The sequence below is a fragment of the Phlebotomus papatasi genome, chromosome 2 (genome assembly GCF_024763615.1).
Source record: "Phlebotomus papatasi isolate M1 chromosome 2, Ppap_2.1, whole genome shotgun sequence".
NCBI lineage: Eukaryota > Metazoa > Arthropoda > Insecta > Diptera > Psychodidae > Phlebotomus > Phlebotomus papatasi.
The window spans coordinates 2875917-2892697 of record NC_077223.1 but is presented as its reverse complement, the minus strand read 5'-3'; the positions used below and the strand labels follow the sequence as shown (position 1 = coordinate 2892697).

At 32.9% G+C, this 16781-nt stretch overlaps 1 protein-coding gene across 22 annotated transcripts in view; it reads left to right on the top strand.

Annotated features, from left to right (window-relative positions):
* Positions 1-16781, top strand: part of LOC129802161 (hemicentin-2) — a 150630-nt gene that overhangs the window by 111553 nt on the left and 22296 nt on the right. For 7 of the 22 annotated variants that reach the window (XM_055847760.1, XM_055847761.1, XM_055847758.1 and 4 more), the window contains 5 exons: positions 322-462; positions 8856-8886; positions 9048-9625; positions 13214-13333; positions 13601-13701. In XM_055847760.1, the coding sequence (XP_055703735.1) occupies positions 322-462; positions 8856-8886; positions 9048-9625; positions 13214-13333; positions 13601-13701 (971 nt within the window). Of the gene's footprint in view, positions 1-321; positions 463-945; positions 1169-8855; positions 8887-9047; positions 9626-13213; positions 13334-13600; positions 13702-16781 lie in introns of those variants that run through there. The other 15 variants (XM_055847765.1, XM_055847766.1, XM_055847773.1 and 12 more) reach the window with 7 other exon arrangements.

Sequence of the window (16781 nt, the reverse complement as noted above, 5' to 3'; positions counted from 1 at the left end):
CAAGGCAAGATCTTGAATTTGATTCAGCCACCTTGTCCTAGGTCTGCCTCGAGGTCGACGCCTCTTCACAATGGCTTGCATAGCTCTTCTAGGGGTATTTGAAATAATTTGATAGCAAATTTATCAAGGTTCTATTGGAAGAACCCCCGAAATTTTCCATCAACTCTGTGAGCAATCAGTGAAAATCTCCAGTGAATCTCTTCATTTCGATTCCCTGAAGACTCCATCATTTTCTCCACCCACATTGGGAAATTTTCGGTGAAAATCCGCTGGATTTAGTGGCATTTCCACTGATGCATTTTCTCTCTGTAACATCCTCAGGGCATATAGTATGGTGGCAACGATGGGATCGAATGACTTTAATCATCCTAATTGCATCGGTATTCGCATTGCTGCTGGCGGTAATAATTGTGTGCATCATCATTATCTGCATTTGCCGCAAGAGGAGGCGCCAGGATAAATGTAAGTTGATTTAATTTCTTTACTACTGCCCTACTTAAAGTGATAAGAAATCCCTTGGAAATTTTCTTCTTTCTCTTCTGTACCCATCTCTTTTTTTTCCGTAATGTGTTATCACACATGTTTTTGTGTCATGCAAATGTTTTGGAATCACTTCTTCCTTTTTTTTATCATTTTCTATCTCCTAAATCACAAGGTTTCCATTTTATGTTTCCTCTTGAATTTGTTTTTTATGGCCACGGAGGATATTTTATAGTGGTAATATATGTTAGAGAGTAGAATGAATTGAAGTTATTCTAGAGATTTTCTATGTAATTTTTGTTGTTGTGGATTATCCTCTTGTGGACTGTTTAATATACATTTGACAATATGACACAGAAACAAATGGATCCCTGACCTAAAATACCTCCAAAATGATTTTGCAATCAATTGAAAGCATTAGCACAGTATTTTTCTCTTTCCTCTTGTCTTTTTTTTTATTTAAAGCATGCACAATAAAAAGTGGAAAAGCCCCTGTATTGAAATAACACAAAAAAAAACTACCACAGCGGAAATCTTTCAACTCACACCTTTGCTGCCGAAGAGATCCACCCTCCCCTAAAGCACGGGGTTGGATGTAATTTTTGTGCCCTTTGTGGAATTCATATTTCAATTAAATAAATTTGTATCTGTGTTACTTCATCACTAAACAGACAACAGATGAAGCATGGTACTGTCGATGTTTGATGTTGAAATATCGCCAAAAAGCTCCTTCTCACCCTTCCCCCATAAAGCTCAATTGAATACATTAATTCTACCTCTTTGTTCGTTACTAATTGAATGACAATGACATTAATTACTAAAAATCGTGATGAAAATTTGCAGAAAAAAAATACAATCATCTCCCACTATTAATTAATTTTACTTTGTTATTTATCATTTTTAATAAATTAGTAAAATTACATTGAAAGAGTTGAGCTTTTTGTTCAGCTAATATTTATTATGCATAATGTGATATTTTTCATCATAACTGCGGAATAATATTTTATGTAAAAGTTGTCAAATGTTAATTGAATTTGTTATTTTTTATTTCCGTGCATATATTTGCTTTAGTTAATTTAATTGACATAAATTGTCTGAAGTACGTAGGCCAATGAAAGCAATAATAAATTTCATAAAAACAATTATATTAAAATATAATTAACCCTTTAACGACGAGACAGTTTTCGCGGACCGAAAATCAGCAATAAAAATGAAATCAATGGACAAAACCAGTAAAAGGTCTTATAGGGTGGTGTCACCACTTCTCGCCAGTGACCCACTTCTCGCCACCTATAGTTAAATCGAAGAAAAATCATATAATATAAGTAATAAAAATAATATCAGGAAGAAAAACCAACGCTGAATATATTTTTTAATAATATTGTCTAAAATAATTGAGTTTGGGCCTTTTCAAGTAGGTGACGAGAAGTGGTTATTTTTGAATTTTTAATGAAAATATATTTTTTAAATAATCCACCGTTAAATTAAGCGACTATTAATTTGATATACCTATAGACGACATATCTAAGTAACTTTGTGTCAAATATAAGTTACTTTATAATAAGGGTTTAAAAATTATAATTAAAATAATTTCAGTTTTTCCTAAAAGTGGCGATAAGTGGTTACTCCACCCTATCTGGTCTTCAAAAAGCCAACAGAGTCCGATTTGGTGTATTTTTTGTCTCCATGAATGATAGGGGCAAAAATAGCCTAAAAATTTAAGTAATTTTTCTGACAATACTGATGTATTATAATTTTCAATCTAATGAAAAATATTATGTTTGAGTATTGTAGTTTCTTTTCCCAAAACGGTTTTGCTTAAAAAAAAATGGAAGTATAAAAAGAATTTAAAATTCATTTTCATTATGAAAATTAAAAAATTCGTCATTTTTTAGCTTAAAAAATTACTATATAGCAAATAGATGGAGACTTCCAAAAAATATTCCAGATTCCTTCAACCTTCTACTTTGCAATTACGTGCAAACACAAGAAAAAACAACTTTAAGTAGTCAGGAAAAATTATTTTCTTTATGGGACACCGGTGTTCCAATCGTACTTAAAGGGTTAATTCTTGTTTTAGTGTACACTTAGTTTGAAATCTTGTTGTGCAAATTTTTCGTCAAGTTTTAAATAATTAAATAATGTTGTTTTTAATGTCTTTTTATTTAACAAAAAATATTGAGACAAATTTTATTTGACTTTACTGGAAATATTGGTTAAAATCAACTAATTTCTTTGCTAGTAGTAAATAGGGGAAGACCGGGACATAATTAATGAGCTAAAGGAATTTTTCTTTGCTTATAATGCTAAACACAGAGAAGGAGTAAATTATTCTGAATAAATAAGGGAAGGCTTTCAGGCTTCGCACATACTCTTGCTTCGAACATTTCATATGTTTCCCGTTCCTTTAATGCATCCCTAAAAATCTATGAATCTATGAAAATATTCTAGGACGATATAGGGGAACTGCTTGTAATTCGGAACAGCTTGTAATTTCGGACAATTCGAGGGTAAAATGAGGAAAAACAAATAAATTGATCAAAATTATGAAGTTTTCTTCAAATAATGTATTACATCTAAATATTTATTATTTTTTGAAGATGTTAACACTAAATTCTCTACATTTTTTAAGTGATATTATTAAATATTCATTGAATATTGTTTTAATTCACATCAACCCATTCCTTACCATGTTATTATATATCATACGCAAATTGAATAATTTTACATTATTTATTCCTTTCCAATTTTTATCCAAATTGCAGTGGAGAATGGATTTTTTTAGTAACTTTAGTTCATCAATTACTTGGGAAAAATAGTCCGACAGAGATGAAAATAAATTTTCTTATTATTTTCTTGCTTCGCGGAAGGTCATGCAAAATTTTTGCTCAAAATGTCGGACGGAAAATACGAAATCCCGTCGAATTTGTTAAAATTGGCCTTTTTCCTTTTTTCTGATTTGAATTCTGATTGCCAATTTGTTTTCTTGGATAGTTACTCTATCTAAAGCAATAGAGTTTGTAATAAATTAATCCACAGAATTTAAATTCAGTGACCGTTAAGATGTGTGTTTGACAGGGGCTCCCCGCACCCCCATAAAAAAAATTCGTTTCAAAAAATTCATCTAGGGTAAGTGTGCCAAATTTCGGCATAGTTGCATGCAAGCGTCAAGGTCTCAAGTTTTAAATGTTATATTTATTAATACAAATTGAATATTTTTATTACTTCTTCTTAAGAAGTGTTGCTTGGAACCTTGTAGACAGTTTATCGTCTTTATTTACTCTAAAATCATTCTTAATACATTTTAAAATAAATAAAAATGTTGACACAGCTTTGGTGCCTTATTTTGGCCACCTTCATTCTCATAGTTCTCGGGAATTCTTCAAATGTCTTTTTCACATCATTTGTTTGTCGAAGCCACATTTTTTGTTATTCTTTCGCATTGTATAATCTCTAGATTATGTAAAAACTGAAAATTCATGGAAATTCGAGGGACAAAAGAGATGATCGGAATTGCAAGCTGGCCGGAATTTGGCACACTTACCCTATTAATCTGAAGGAAACTAATCCGAAAATATAAACATTCTATCTCAAGTCTTTCTAGTACATTGACTGAATGGGTTAATAGTTATTTGTTCATTTGGTCTGGAGTAAGGGTTGGCTTGAGAATCACGTATTTTGTGTGAAAATGGACAATATTTTCAGGGATTTACCGTTGATGTGATGCTTGCAATTTCGGACATGTGTCTTTCTAGAAGAAATCAATTATCTTTATCTCTACGAACGAAATTCAGTGCAAAAAGTGTTAAACGAATCTTGAAAAGGCAAGGGAATGCGTGAATCCTTGGAGTACCGAAGGCAAGTCTTTTTAATGTAATAATAGAAAGTTTACGGGCTCCTTGAAGCGTCCTACTGTTCCCTATCATAAACAGAAAACGGACTTGATAATTTACTTTCTAAAAAGTAACAATGCTGGAAATCCTATTTAGATTAGCCATCAAAAATTACAATCATAGTGTCCAAAATTACAAGCCTGGTATCCAAAATTACATTCAGAAGACGATAAACTGCTTCATAAGGTCTCAAGCACTTTGAAATAACAAAAAAAAACTTAAAGAATGCTTATATGCACCATACCCTAACTTATGAGCTCTTCCCCTACCATATTAAGACATTTTTATTATTTATTTTTTGAAATATAAAAACGCTTTTACAGACAACTTTGAAACGAGTATAAATATCAGTGTTTAATGCTACTTTTTAGTCTGAAATATTGCTTTAATAAATTATCAGAGTGCAATAAAATAATTTCCGAGTCACATAAATGAATTTTTCATGAAAATTTCCGTTGCTTTTTAATATGTATCAGCCCAACATATAGGCAATTTTGAATTCAATGCGTATATAGCAATATAGAGTAAATAAAAAAAGAATTGATTTTAACGAATTGGTTGTGAAATAGAGCACAGGTCAAGTATTGTAACAAACATTGCACTACATAGCTTGTTATTAATCAAGAGTCAAAAATGACAATTATAAAAGTTAACAACTTACTAAGAATACTTATAGGGGGAAGTAGGGCACCTTTGAATGAGGGGAAACTTTCAAATTGGGGTTTTTCTCTTGCTTTAAAATGGAATTGAGCGCACTGAGTCATATCATAATGTAATTTAGCTTTACTATTTGTTTGCTAATAATGATAAGGATAAATTTTATTTAAAAATTGGCGAAAAATCCAAATTTCAAAGGTACACCAATTTCTCCTAGTGGTGAAACTCCATTTTTATTTCAAATTAAAATTCATTATTAGTTAATTTGGCTATTAAGATGCATGTTTTTGTTTTAATTCTGAGCTGTTACAGGCTATAACTATAATACGAAAGGGTCTGATAATAATCACTTTCGAATCATTGCAGTATAATATGGTATGCAATCCCAAGTTCTGATTTCCAAAAAAAAAAAAACCTTTAAAATGTTTTTCTTTTCGAAAACATTCCTAAAAGTTGAAGGTAATTATTTTGGCACTGTTTTGGCTTTTCTAACTGGATGGAGGAAAGTACGCTACCTTCGAACGATTCAAGCTTCAAACAATTTTTTTGAATGTGTTTCAAATTAATTTGACCCATTATAATATTATATTTTAATAGCTAGTCCAATGCCTCAAATTTCCAAAAAAAAGTATCCATGAATGAAATGCATAAGGAACGTAGAAAGTGATTGAATTGTCCGAAGCTTGAGATGTTCGAAGGTAACACTAGTAGTTTTTTACATATTTAGATTTATTTTATCATTCTATTTTAGCTTTTTAATCTTTAGCTTTAGAGTTAAATCTTCTTTTTGGAGATCTTAGGTCCTTTGAGAGGTTGTCACACCCATGGCAAGTTCTCTTTTTTATATGGAGCTTTTTGAAGCAAGCTCCTTTACTCAGCTAAAAGAGCCGATATGGAAAATTTATTTAGACAGAAATCTAGTACATTTGTCCATCGACAGGGATCAGTAACTTCCAAAAGAGGAACAGTCCCTACTTTGAAGTTATTTCGCGTTACGGTTCCAATGCAGAGAAATTCCCATACGTTTTTGTATTTAAAAATGAACATTGGCTTAAACTCCACAGGTCACATGCCAAGGAGGTGGGTGGAGGTTGTTAATAGCCAGGTAGCTAATTCAGTCATAAGACCAGGTTTAGTCCAGTCCCCTGGGATATCCAGATTTAAAAAAAAACAACCAATTTCAGTGCTTTTAAAAATAGCTTGATTATTTAAAGGAGTTCTTGATAGGTGTTAAACTTTTCATTAGTTTTTCACTGGGTTATTTTTTTTTACAATGTAATTTATTTAAGATTTCTGTTTAATTTACATTTCAACGCTATTTGTAACAGTTTCCAGCCTAAGCTGTTCTCTATTTTATTTTTATTTGATTCTTAGTTGTTCTATAAAAGTGTATTGTGTATATTTAGTGAGTATTTATAATATGTTTTCATATCCATTTTATTTGATCTGAGTTATTAAATTTGCTTTTTTCTAGTTTAGGGAAAGATATGTCAAAAGAGCTTAAAGTTCCCTTTAAAACTTGCTTCCAAATGATAATTATAAACCTTTGCATTAAAATTGATTTATAAAAATGAGAACATTTCAATTTAAATTTTCAATTAAATTCTCTAAAACATTACCAAAAGATGGAAATTGATCTTTATGGAAATTCTGAGAAAGAAAAATACTCTTTATGTGTTTTAAGCACCAATTTAAAATTATTCTTACGCAGTAAAAAATTTTCAGCTACTTTTCCATGATTCTTATTGCAAATTTTACATAAATATATAATCGTGTGTACTGATACACATTTGTGTGATTTGTACACGTTTTATCTGAAAATTGTGTAATTTGTACACGTTTTGTGTGAAAAATGTGTAATTTTACACGAAATATGTAAGAAAATGTACACAAATGTGTAATCATTCGCAGTTGATTACATAGTTTACCATTACATAAAATTCAAATTACACATTTTCAGATTACGCGTTTTGCTGAAATTCATATTTGAGTAACTTTACAAGAATAATCCTGGTAATCATTTTTTACTGTACATAATTCATTTTTTCGTGAGCTGAAAGCTTGATAAAGACATCAAGAAGACTTATACTTGAAGAAAATACCGGGAAATTTGCTCAAATATTGAATGGAAAATACTCTCTCAAAATTAAAAGCTTTCCTGAAGTTTTTCTCAAAAATTCGCCAAAAAAATTAATGTTGAACCGACTTTGATTATTTTATGACCAGGTTCCCAAAGAGTTATTCTAAAATAATTTTGTAAGTTTCTCTCACAGAGAAAAGTTGAGCCCGCCTGAAGTTCTCTCAAAAAAACTATTTTTTAATATTAGTTTTTGAGCAACGTTTCTTTAAAAAATCATTATAATCCATTTTTATTTCAAATTGAATGATCTTGGATCTTTTAAGCCAGTAAAGTAGTATTTTTTGTAATAAAATTGACCTTTATAAGCTAAATCTTAACGGTTTTTAATAATTTTTCATACTTTTTTATAAATCGTTAAATAGTAATGTGGGGGAGAGACAAGCGCCTTTTTCTGCCCATTTGGATTATCTTCAATTATATTCCTACCCATTCGGATTAATGCTTTTATACCCTCTGAAGTTAGGCTTTACAGCACCCTACAGAGATCCTACCTCAACTGAACAAAAATCGGTATGCTTGTCTTAAGTGAATCTCGTTCAGGAAGGGCTTTCTCTTTCGAACTCTTTTAAGCTAAGTCCTCACTACATAAATAAATATCTGAAGACCTTATATTTGTTTAATACCTAATATCCTTGCAAAAACCTTTCTATTTAATGTTTCCTAGAATTTCTGAGCAAAAGAATATAATAAAGGTTTTTAAAAAGATTTCCACTGTTTTTTTTTTTTTTTTTAGAAAAAACGGTCTTCAATGCCAAGTCGGCAGCGGCCGTATGGTATAGGGGATAGTATGTAGATCTGTAATAATTTGTTATATAAAATGAGAAAAAAAAGAGGCTGCGATTAACTTTTTTTCGTCATAACTTTAACACTTTTTAGGTGTAAAAATATATCAACATTTTTTAATGTTAATTTTACACCTTTTAAGGGTAAAATTAGCATGAAAGAAGGGTAACTTTAACCCATAATACACATACAAAGGGTTATATTTACACCATTTTCGAATCAATACTGAAGGGTAAAATAAACATTTCTGGAATGTTATTTTAACTTTTTCGGATTTCTCTCAGTGTATAATAAAAATAGTTTTTGCCCGGTCTTTCACGGCTTTTCTGCATCGACCTAACTATGCTTTTTGCATTATTCTAAACCTGTTTAAGCCCCTTGAATGAACGGTGTCAAAATTGAATATTAGTAAAAAATTAAATAAAGAAATAAGATATTTCAAGGGATGATTAGCTGTGCCAATCACGGTTCACTAAAATACTTACATAACCACCCTTATTAAGGCATTAGTTTGTTAATGTTTTCAACAATTTGAAGCATTTAAAAATGTCATTATCTTCAACGTTACAGACATAAATACTAAAAGATAATAGTTAAATTTTAGATAGACTTTAAATTGCAGACATAACCATGCATTCATCTTGTTTTTTTTTGTTTTTTTTTGAAACATTAATGAAATCATATTTTACCCCCCAAAAAAAAGCTCCAAAAACAACCAGCAGGTGAGAGCTTATCCTGTGGTAAAATACTCCCATAGTAATACAATCCTCCTGCATTAGTCACATTAAATTTCACTAATCATTTAACAGTTTTTTCCTCTTAAAATCGTCTTGTGTTTTTTGAATACTAACGCATATTTTCTGTTTGTCTCGCTTCTTTTATCTCCAATAAAAAATCATCAGATCACACGGATTTGTCCAATACGGCACGCAGGTAAATCCATTTATTCTACATTTACATTTCACCTCCATTTTCACGATTTTTCTGTTTTTTTGTTAATTCTGCTTTTTGTGGATTTTTTTCTCTTCTTTTTGTTGCATGAATTTGTTTTTGTTGTGTGACAATGTTATTGGACAATAAAACACAAAATGCAGTGTCCTAACACCACCATCAACTCCCAGAAGTGAGGCAAGGGAAGGTGGTCAGGTGGAAGAGATTGGTCAGAGTCCACCAGAAGTGCCCAAGAGTCCACCAAAGTGGCCCCTTAGACCAGGTGTAATGGTGCACATAAAGGGCGATACAAAGCAGAATTTGGCAGCTTCGCGTTCGCAAACACCATCAACTGGTCGTCCTGAGGTGTCTCCTGGGACACCGTCAAAGACTCCCGAACTGCCCCTGAGAAACTCAACTCCGCGACCTGAAGTTGAGGCTCCAGCTCCGAAGGCTGAAGAAGAAACTGTTGAGGAGATCAATGATGAACTGATCAACTTTACCAATTCGGGACTGATTGAGCGAATCCTTCGGCGACTGAGGTGGAGAAGGGAGGGTCATGGGGTCCGTCGGAGTCCACCCATCCTGGCTCAGGGCTCCTCTGTCCAGGGTGGAGTGCAGAAGAAAGCGGCCAACCTATTAAGAGCCGCCGGATGGTTCGGAAGTGGAAAGTCTACGGCATCGAGCTTAGGACTCTTCGACTCTCGCCATCGTCCCAGTGGCATTAAGTACACAGATGGTGGTATGATGCTAAATCAAAATTCCGGAAAATACAGAAAAAAATCCGTCAGGAAAAAACATGCCGAAAACCATTTCAAAAACGTAAAATTCAAAAGCACAATAACCTCTATCATTCCTGCATTGTTTTCGAAAATTAATTTTTTATTTATTTTCCTCAATTTGCTGTCCACCTCACGTTAACAAAAAAAAAAACTGAAAATTTAAAATAATATTTCATGAAATCATGTTTATCATACAGAATGATGTTGCTTAATTAGTTTTCAATTTGCAAAAAGAAATCTTCCAAATAAAACAATATGTAAATAAATAAATTCATTGAGATTTTTCAAAGGATTTAAACGAGCTTGAAACAGTTTTATTAATCACGGTTTGATGTCACCTAAAGTTCTGGGTATATTCATAATTAGATTAGACTTAGAATACAGCGATGACTGGGAAAAACAGTCTGGATCGTCTGGATAGAAGCAGTTGAAAACAGTAAAGTGCTAAGAAGACGTGTTCATTCTTCATTGAAATATCACCGTCATACGGGCTTCAGACCTAGGGCTTAGCCATAAGGCTTAAATTCTCTAGATTCTTATTAATCGAACATTTTTGGAAAATTTTGACTTAGAAATGGACAATTAAGGAGAATTAATCTATTTGAATTAGAAGAACAAATTAAATTGCTTACTATTTCGGATTTTGAGACCTTCGGAAACTAGGCTAAACCTCGAGTCTGAAGACGGTCTTAATGGAGAAGAATGTCTGTTCCCAAATGCTTCTGCACTAACGACTTGTCTTTATATTGGTTCCGGTCACGACTATTTGGTGGTTTTTGAACACGGAGAGGACTGAGGAAAACAGTCGAGGCTCGAACCAATAGATTTGCAGGTCGAACGATTTTTACATTTTGCGATTTTTAAAAAGAAAATTTGGAGTTTGAGCGATTTTTTCATAAAAAGCGTCAGATTGTGCGATTTTTAGCAGATATTGTCGACCCGGTATCGTTTCACGCGGAAATGTTGCCTAATGACACGTTTTGAACACAAAATTTATTAAATTGGGGGATTTTTTCCCACGAAAATGATTTGCCGATCGCGCGATTTTTACAAAAAAAATCGTCAAATTTAGCAATTTGTACACAAAAATTAAATTAAATTGTGCGATTTTTACACAAAATTGGCAGAATGTTAGATTGTCTACGAAGATTGCCAGATAATAACCATTATTAAAGATTTGGAGATATTTCGATTTTTACACAAAAGCACGATCTTTGCTCAAAAACTGTCAGGTCGTGCGATTTTTGATAAAGGTTGCCGATCACGTAACGTTCGATCGATTTGATCACAAAATTTTGGAATTGTTTAATTTTGTCAAACAATAATTTGCAAATCATTAGATTTTCACAAAAAGAACTCGTCAGATTAAGTGATTTTTACACAGAAATTGTCAATTAATTTGACTTTCCACAAAAATTTCAAGGTATTCTCATTCTTGCACAAGAATGTATAGTCCTACGATGTACCTTGTGTATATGGGCATGAATAAATAAAACAATTCAATTCAATTCAATTGCCAGGTCGTACTACTTTACAGACTTGCAGATCAAACGATTTCTTGATAAAAACTATTAGATTGTGCGATTTTTCGCAAAAATAATTACGAGTTTGTGTGATTTTTGCACAAAAAGTGTCAGGTCGTGCGATTTTTAACAGAAGCTGCCGATATGTTTCCGTTTTGGCAGAAATGTTGCCGTATTGACCGATTTGATCACTCAGATCATGAGATTTCTTTACAAAAATGGTTTGTAGATCGGATGATTTTTTCAAAAAATCGTCAGATTTAGCGGTTTTTCACAAAAATTTTTAGATCGTACTGCTTTTACAGATTTGCAAATTTTTGAAAAAAAAAAATTGTGAGTTTGAGCGATTTTTGTTTAAAAATTGTCTGTTTTGTGCGATTTTTTTAACAGAGATTCCCGAATATAAAATTTCATAAATCGTGCGATTTTTTCGCAAAAAAGTTTTGCAGATCGCGCGATTTTTACAAAAAAAAAATTGTAAGATTAAGCGATTTATACATAATTGTCAGTTCATTTGATTTTTCTCAAAAATTGTCAGATCGTATCGCTGTTACAGATTTTCACATCAAACGCTATTTGCACAAAAAGCGGTGTATTAAGGCGTCTACACATTGGGAGAAATTTTCGTCAAAAATTGCGTTTTTGAATGAAATTTGACGTTTTCCCCTATAACGCTGCAGGGAATTTCCGTCAAAAAAGCAATTTTTGACAAAAATTGCTGCCAATGTGTAGAGGCCATTAGTTTTACAGAAAAAAATGTGCGTGAGCGATTTTTGCACAAAAAGTGTCAGGTCGTGCGATTTTTAACATAGGTTGCCGATGGGTTACCGTTTTTGGAGAAATTTTACCTGACCGACCGATGTGATAACAAAATTTATCAGATTGTGCGATATCTTCACTAACTGATTTGCAAATCGCGCGATTTTTACAAATAAAAAATCGTCAGATTAAGCGATTTTTATCAAAAATTGTTAATCGATTTCATTTTCACAGAATTTGCCAGATAGCATGATTTTTCCACAAGAATTGCCAGATCATACTTCTTTTACAGATTTGCAGATCAAACGATTTTTACATAAAAGCTTTAAGATTGTGCGATGTTTACAAAGAAACTTTTGAGTTTGAGCGATTTTTGCACGAAAACTTTCATGTAGTGCGATTTTTTTTAATAAAGATTACCTATCTGGTGCCAATTTTCCAGAAATGTTGCCTCATAATCGATCAACTTGATCAGAAAAATTATCAGATCGTGCGATTTTTTCACAAATTGAATTCCAGATCTAACGATTTTCAAGGAAAAATCATAAGATTAAGCAATTTGTGCATAAAAATCGTCAAATTGTGCGATTTTTACATAAAAATAGATTGTGAGATTTTCTACAAACATTGCTGCATCGTGATATTTTTAAAGATTTGCAGATATTGCGATTTTTGCACAAAAACTGTCAGATTGTGTGATTTTTCACAAAAAATCGTCAGATCGTTCGATTTTATTTTTCCAGCATTTCCTGGTCGTTCAATTTTCCCGTAATTTCACAAAGAAAGAAAAGGAATGGAAAAAATGGAAAAAAAAATTATTCATCTCACTTGGATATTGAATAAAGTAGATAGAACCGATAGAACATTGTAAATTTCAGTATTTTCGAAAATGTTGAAAGCGATGCTTTTGAAGCTTCTATAAGTTTATTCTGCGGAGATAAAAAGCTCAAATTGTTTAATCATGAAGTATCTTTTCTGTATTTTCCGGATTAATTAAACAAACTTTTTTTTCGTCAAATGCACTCAAAAGCACCGGAAAGGCAAGCTTGAAGCAAAGCTCACACACGCTGCTTCGTATCTTTTAACTGAGATAGAGCTTTTAGATGTTGAATGCTCGTGCTTTGCACTTATGTTCAACACCGTCATTATCAGCACTTTTTCCACTCATTTGTTCTATTTTCTTTGATTCCCTTTTTTTGGTGCTAAAAAAGTGTTTCTTTTTTTTTTGGTTTTTTTCCCCATTCACCAACACCAATGCTTGTTTAGTTGTAACGTACAGAAAAGCTCCACTGAGCGTAAATCAGCCGGAAAGGCGAGAAGCCACGGAAGGAGGTGACTCTTTGCCATCCACAGATTCCAGGAAAAGGAAGAAAGGTAGTGTTTCCGGTATGTAGTTTTATCTGGAAAAAATAAAACATCCAAACAAACCACAGATTTTACACCATGGCATTAGCATATTTTTTTGCCAATTGATTTTCTAAAGCTCTTTTTGTGTGCTTGAGCGTGTTTCCCTTTTTTTTTGTGGCCCTAAAATATTTTTTCTGTGTTGCGCACATTTCTGGAGGGATTTTCAAAGAGTCACAGAATACAAATGTGCTTTATTTTCACGTGGGGCATCCCCATGGTGATATTTTCTACCCTTGTATCTTGCAGATCACGACAAATCATCGGCCGCAGGAGACCCCTTAACTCTCACCGAACCTGGCGAGTATGAGAATCTCCCCTTCCACGGTTTGCAGAGTGCTCCGAATAAGGTGAGTCAGTACTACATGTTTCACTAAATACTTTCTTTTAGAATTTTATTTATTCAATAAATTAATATTTATTTGCCATTGATTTCTTTTAAAAGTTTTTTTTTATTTAAATTTTGTTTTGTTTTATCCACAAAATGTTCCATTCACCATGTGAACAAATATGCTATAAAGCATAGCTTTGGAAAATGTAGGTATGCCTGGTATTACCCGGGGATTAAAAAAATAAATGTATTTTTTCAACTTTTATTCTACATTGTTTGCAATGTTGCCAATAAACAGTAAATTCGGAATAGGTCAATATTAAACATACACCCAGAGAAATTAATACAGAGGCTTTTTTCTCACTTAAAGAAGATTAAACTGGCATTTTACGTTGCTTTTAAAAAATAAATTGAATAAAAAACAATATTCACAAATTCAAAATTTCAACAGCACGACAATGAAACGGTTGCACGTTTGTGCACTATACGGAAATGGAAAATATAAAATATATTGAAATTTTTTTTTGAAAATTCTGCAGCATTTAAAAATGTTGTGATGATAATAATTGCCTAACAAAAAATTACAAAGACTGAAAAATTTGAAGGTCTCAAAGCTATGTAATGCTATAAATAAACCAATTAAATAGGCTGATCCTCGAGAATACTGAGTTCGAAAAACTTGCCGGTAAAAATTCAGCCCAAACTATCAATGGGTGTAGCAATGACACTTTTAAGAATTCGGGATTTTGGCTTTCAGGATTTTGGGTCATTCGGGATTTTGGCTTTCGGGATTTTGGCTTTCGGGATTTTGACCGGGACCCGGGGTATCCATGTATTGCCAAAAAAATGGCAAAAATACATATCTAGAGAGGATAGATATTTTGAAAAAAATATTTTTCGGTTTTCTTCTGAAATTTTTCGTGTTTCATTGATCGAAAAACGGTGGACTTCAAGTTGAGGGCCTAGTAAATATGCAATGTTTCTTTTGAAATAAATATTAACGTATTTTAAGATTGGTGATAAAAGCGATGGGAAAGGAGAGAGCTTTTAAAAAATTCTTATTTTTCCCAAAGCTTCCGGCTTAGACTCCAAACTAAATTAAATAACTAAACTTAATAAATAAGCAAAACTAAAGTCCAAAGACGACTAAGCTAGTTCATAGCCAAGTCAGTTCCTGACACACTACAAATGAGGCTTAGCATTCACTGGTATCCACAAAACATAACTCTCTTGGGTTTTTATGCAGTCATTTCTACTGAAATGCACTAATACTCCTCTGAAAATGAAACTATTTGTAATATCATGTCTCAGTACACGTCCAATAATTATTGTTAATTACAATTATTTGTGAGGTGGAAGCTAACTCGCGACTTAAGCCAATTTTGGCGATTCTAGTAAATAATTCTTGTTGTTATACGTGAATTGTGAAGTAAATTTACAAGTAGTTTTATTTTCAAAGGACTACAAGTGCATTTCAGTAGAAATATCTGCATAAAAACCCACGAAAGTTATATTTTGTGAGTACCAGAAAATGTTAAGCCTCGTTTGTAGTGTGTCAGGAATTGACTTGGCTATGAACGAGCTTAGTCGTCTCTGGACTTTAGTCATAAATGTGTCCAGGACATAAGTTCGAAAATCGCACTTGACGCTTCTTCGGATTAATCCTGAAAAATCAACCAATTTCTTATCTATTCCACTTCCAACGGATTTACATTAAAAATTACCTACGCAAGTAAATAAAATGGAATCTCACTGAATATTTTGGTCAAGCTAGAGCATTCTCTGATTGGTGAGACCTTGGAAGCTTTGAAAAAAAGTCTTGACATCTTCGTGATTCAGACGATTTTTGAGAAATGTCGTCACGCTGTTTGCCCGTCTATCCGTCCGGCTGTCGCCAGCTCTAGAGGCCAAACGGATAGAGACAGAGGCTTGGAACCTAAGGGGGACCCGCCCATAAGTTAACCCAAGGCTCGTAAACATACCCCTCATTTCCCTCCCCCAATCCCCTTCCCCTCCAAAAACCATGCTTTTTTGGTATTGTGCGAAAATACCGTAGAATCATTCCTAGTAAAGGTCTTTCAAGGTCAAACGTTAAAAATGCTATAGAGAATGCATTTATCAAGCGAATGGGATCATGTTTTGGATCGTAGGAAAGGTCATGGAATTTTTAAAAAAAACTGAACTGGTTCAATCGGTTTTGAATCGGTAATGAGCCGATTCATAACCAATAACAAATTTTTATACGAAATTCAAATAATTTTTTTGCGAAATATTTTGAGTGATATATAAATCGGTTCAAATAAGTTGTGAACCGGTAATGAACCGGTTATAAGCCGATAAATACTTTTCGTCCGAAAGTAATTTTTATGGGTCCCGGTCAAAATCCCGAAAGCCAAGATCCCGAAAGCCAAAATCCCGAATGCCAAAATCTCGAAAGCCAAAATCCCGAATGCCAAAATACCGAAAGCCAAAATCCCGAATTCTTAAAAGAGTCAATTGCAAAGACAATTGCAATTACAAAGCCGATTGCACCCGCGCTTGCTGGAGGCAAAAGGAAATCTTCTGTGTCTTGGGAAACTATTCTAAACATTTTCCTCCATATAATTTCATCCCTTTCAGGATTTTGAACATTCGGGATTTTGGCTTTCTGGATTTTCGCTTTCGGTATTTTGGCCTTTTCGGGATTTTGGTTGCCACCGAAATTTTTTATTACTCTTTAAACTATTTTGTGGAATCTTTTGAATGATTTATGATTCGGTTTAGAACCAGGAAACGGATGATGCGAAAGTATTTACCTTTTCCGTATAGCATCTAAATCACGAGTTTCGCAAAGCCTGCGACGCTTTGCCACCCCTTTGGATATGGTTTAGTGGTGGTCCAGGCGAACATTTCATCCAAACATACCTATAGGTCATATATGACCTAAAAAAATTGCCATCTTGAATTTTTGGAGGAAAGTTTTAACTAAATTGTCTATTTTCTAATCGATTTGGTTAAATTTGGATTTTTTGGAAAGGTCTTGAATTTTCCAACTCGATTGCATCGATCGCAATCGATATTTCTCCATTTTTTAAGTACAACAGTGCCATATCATGATGT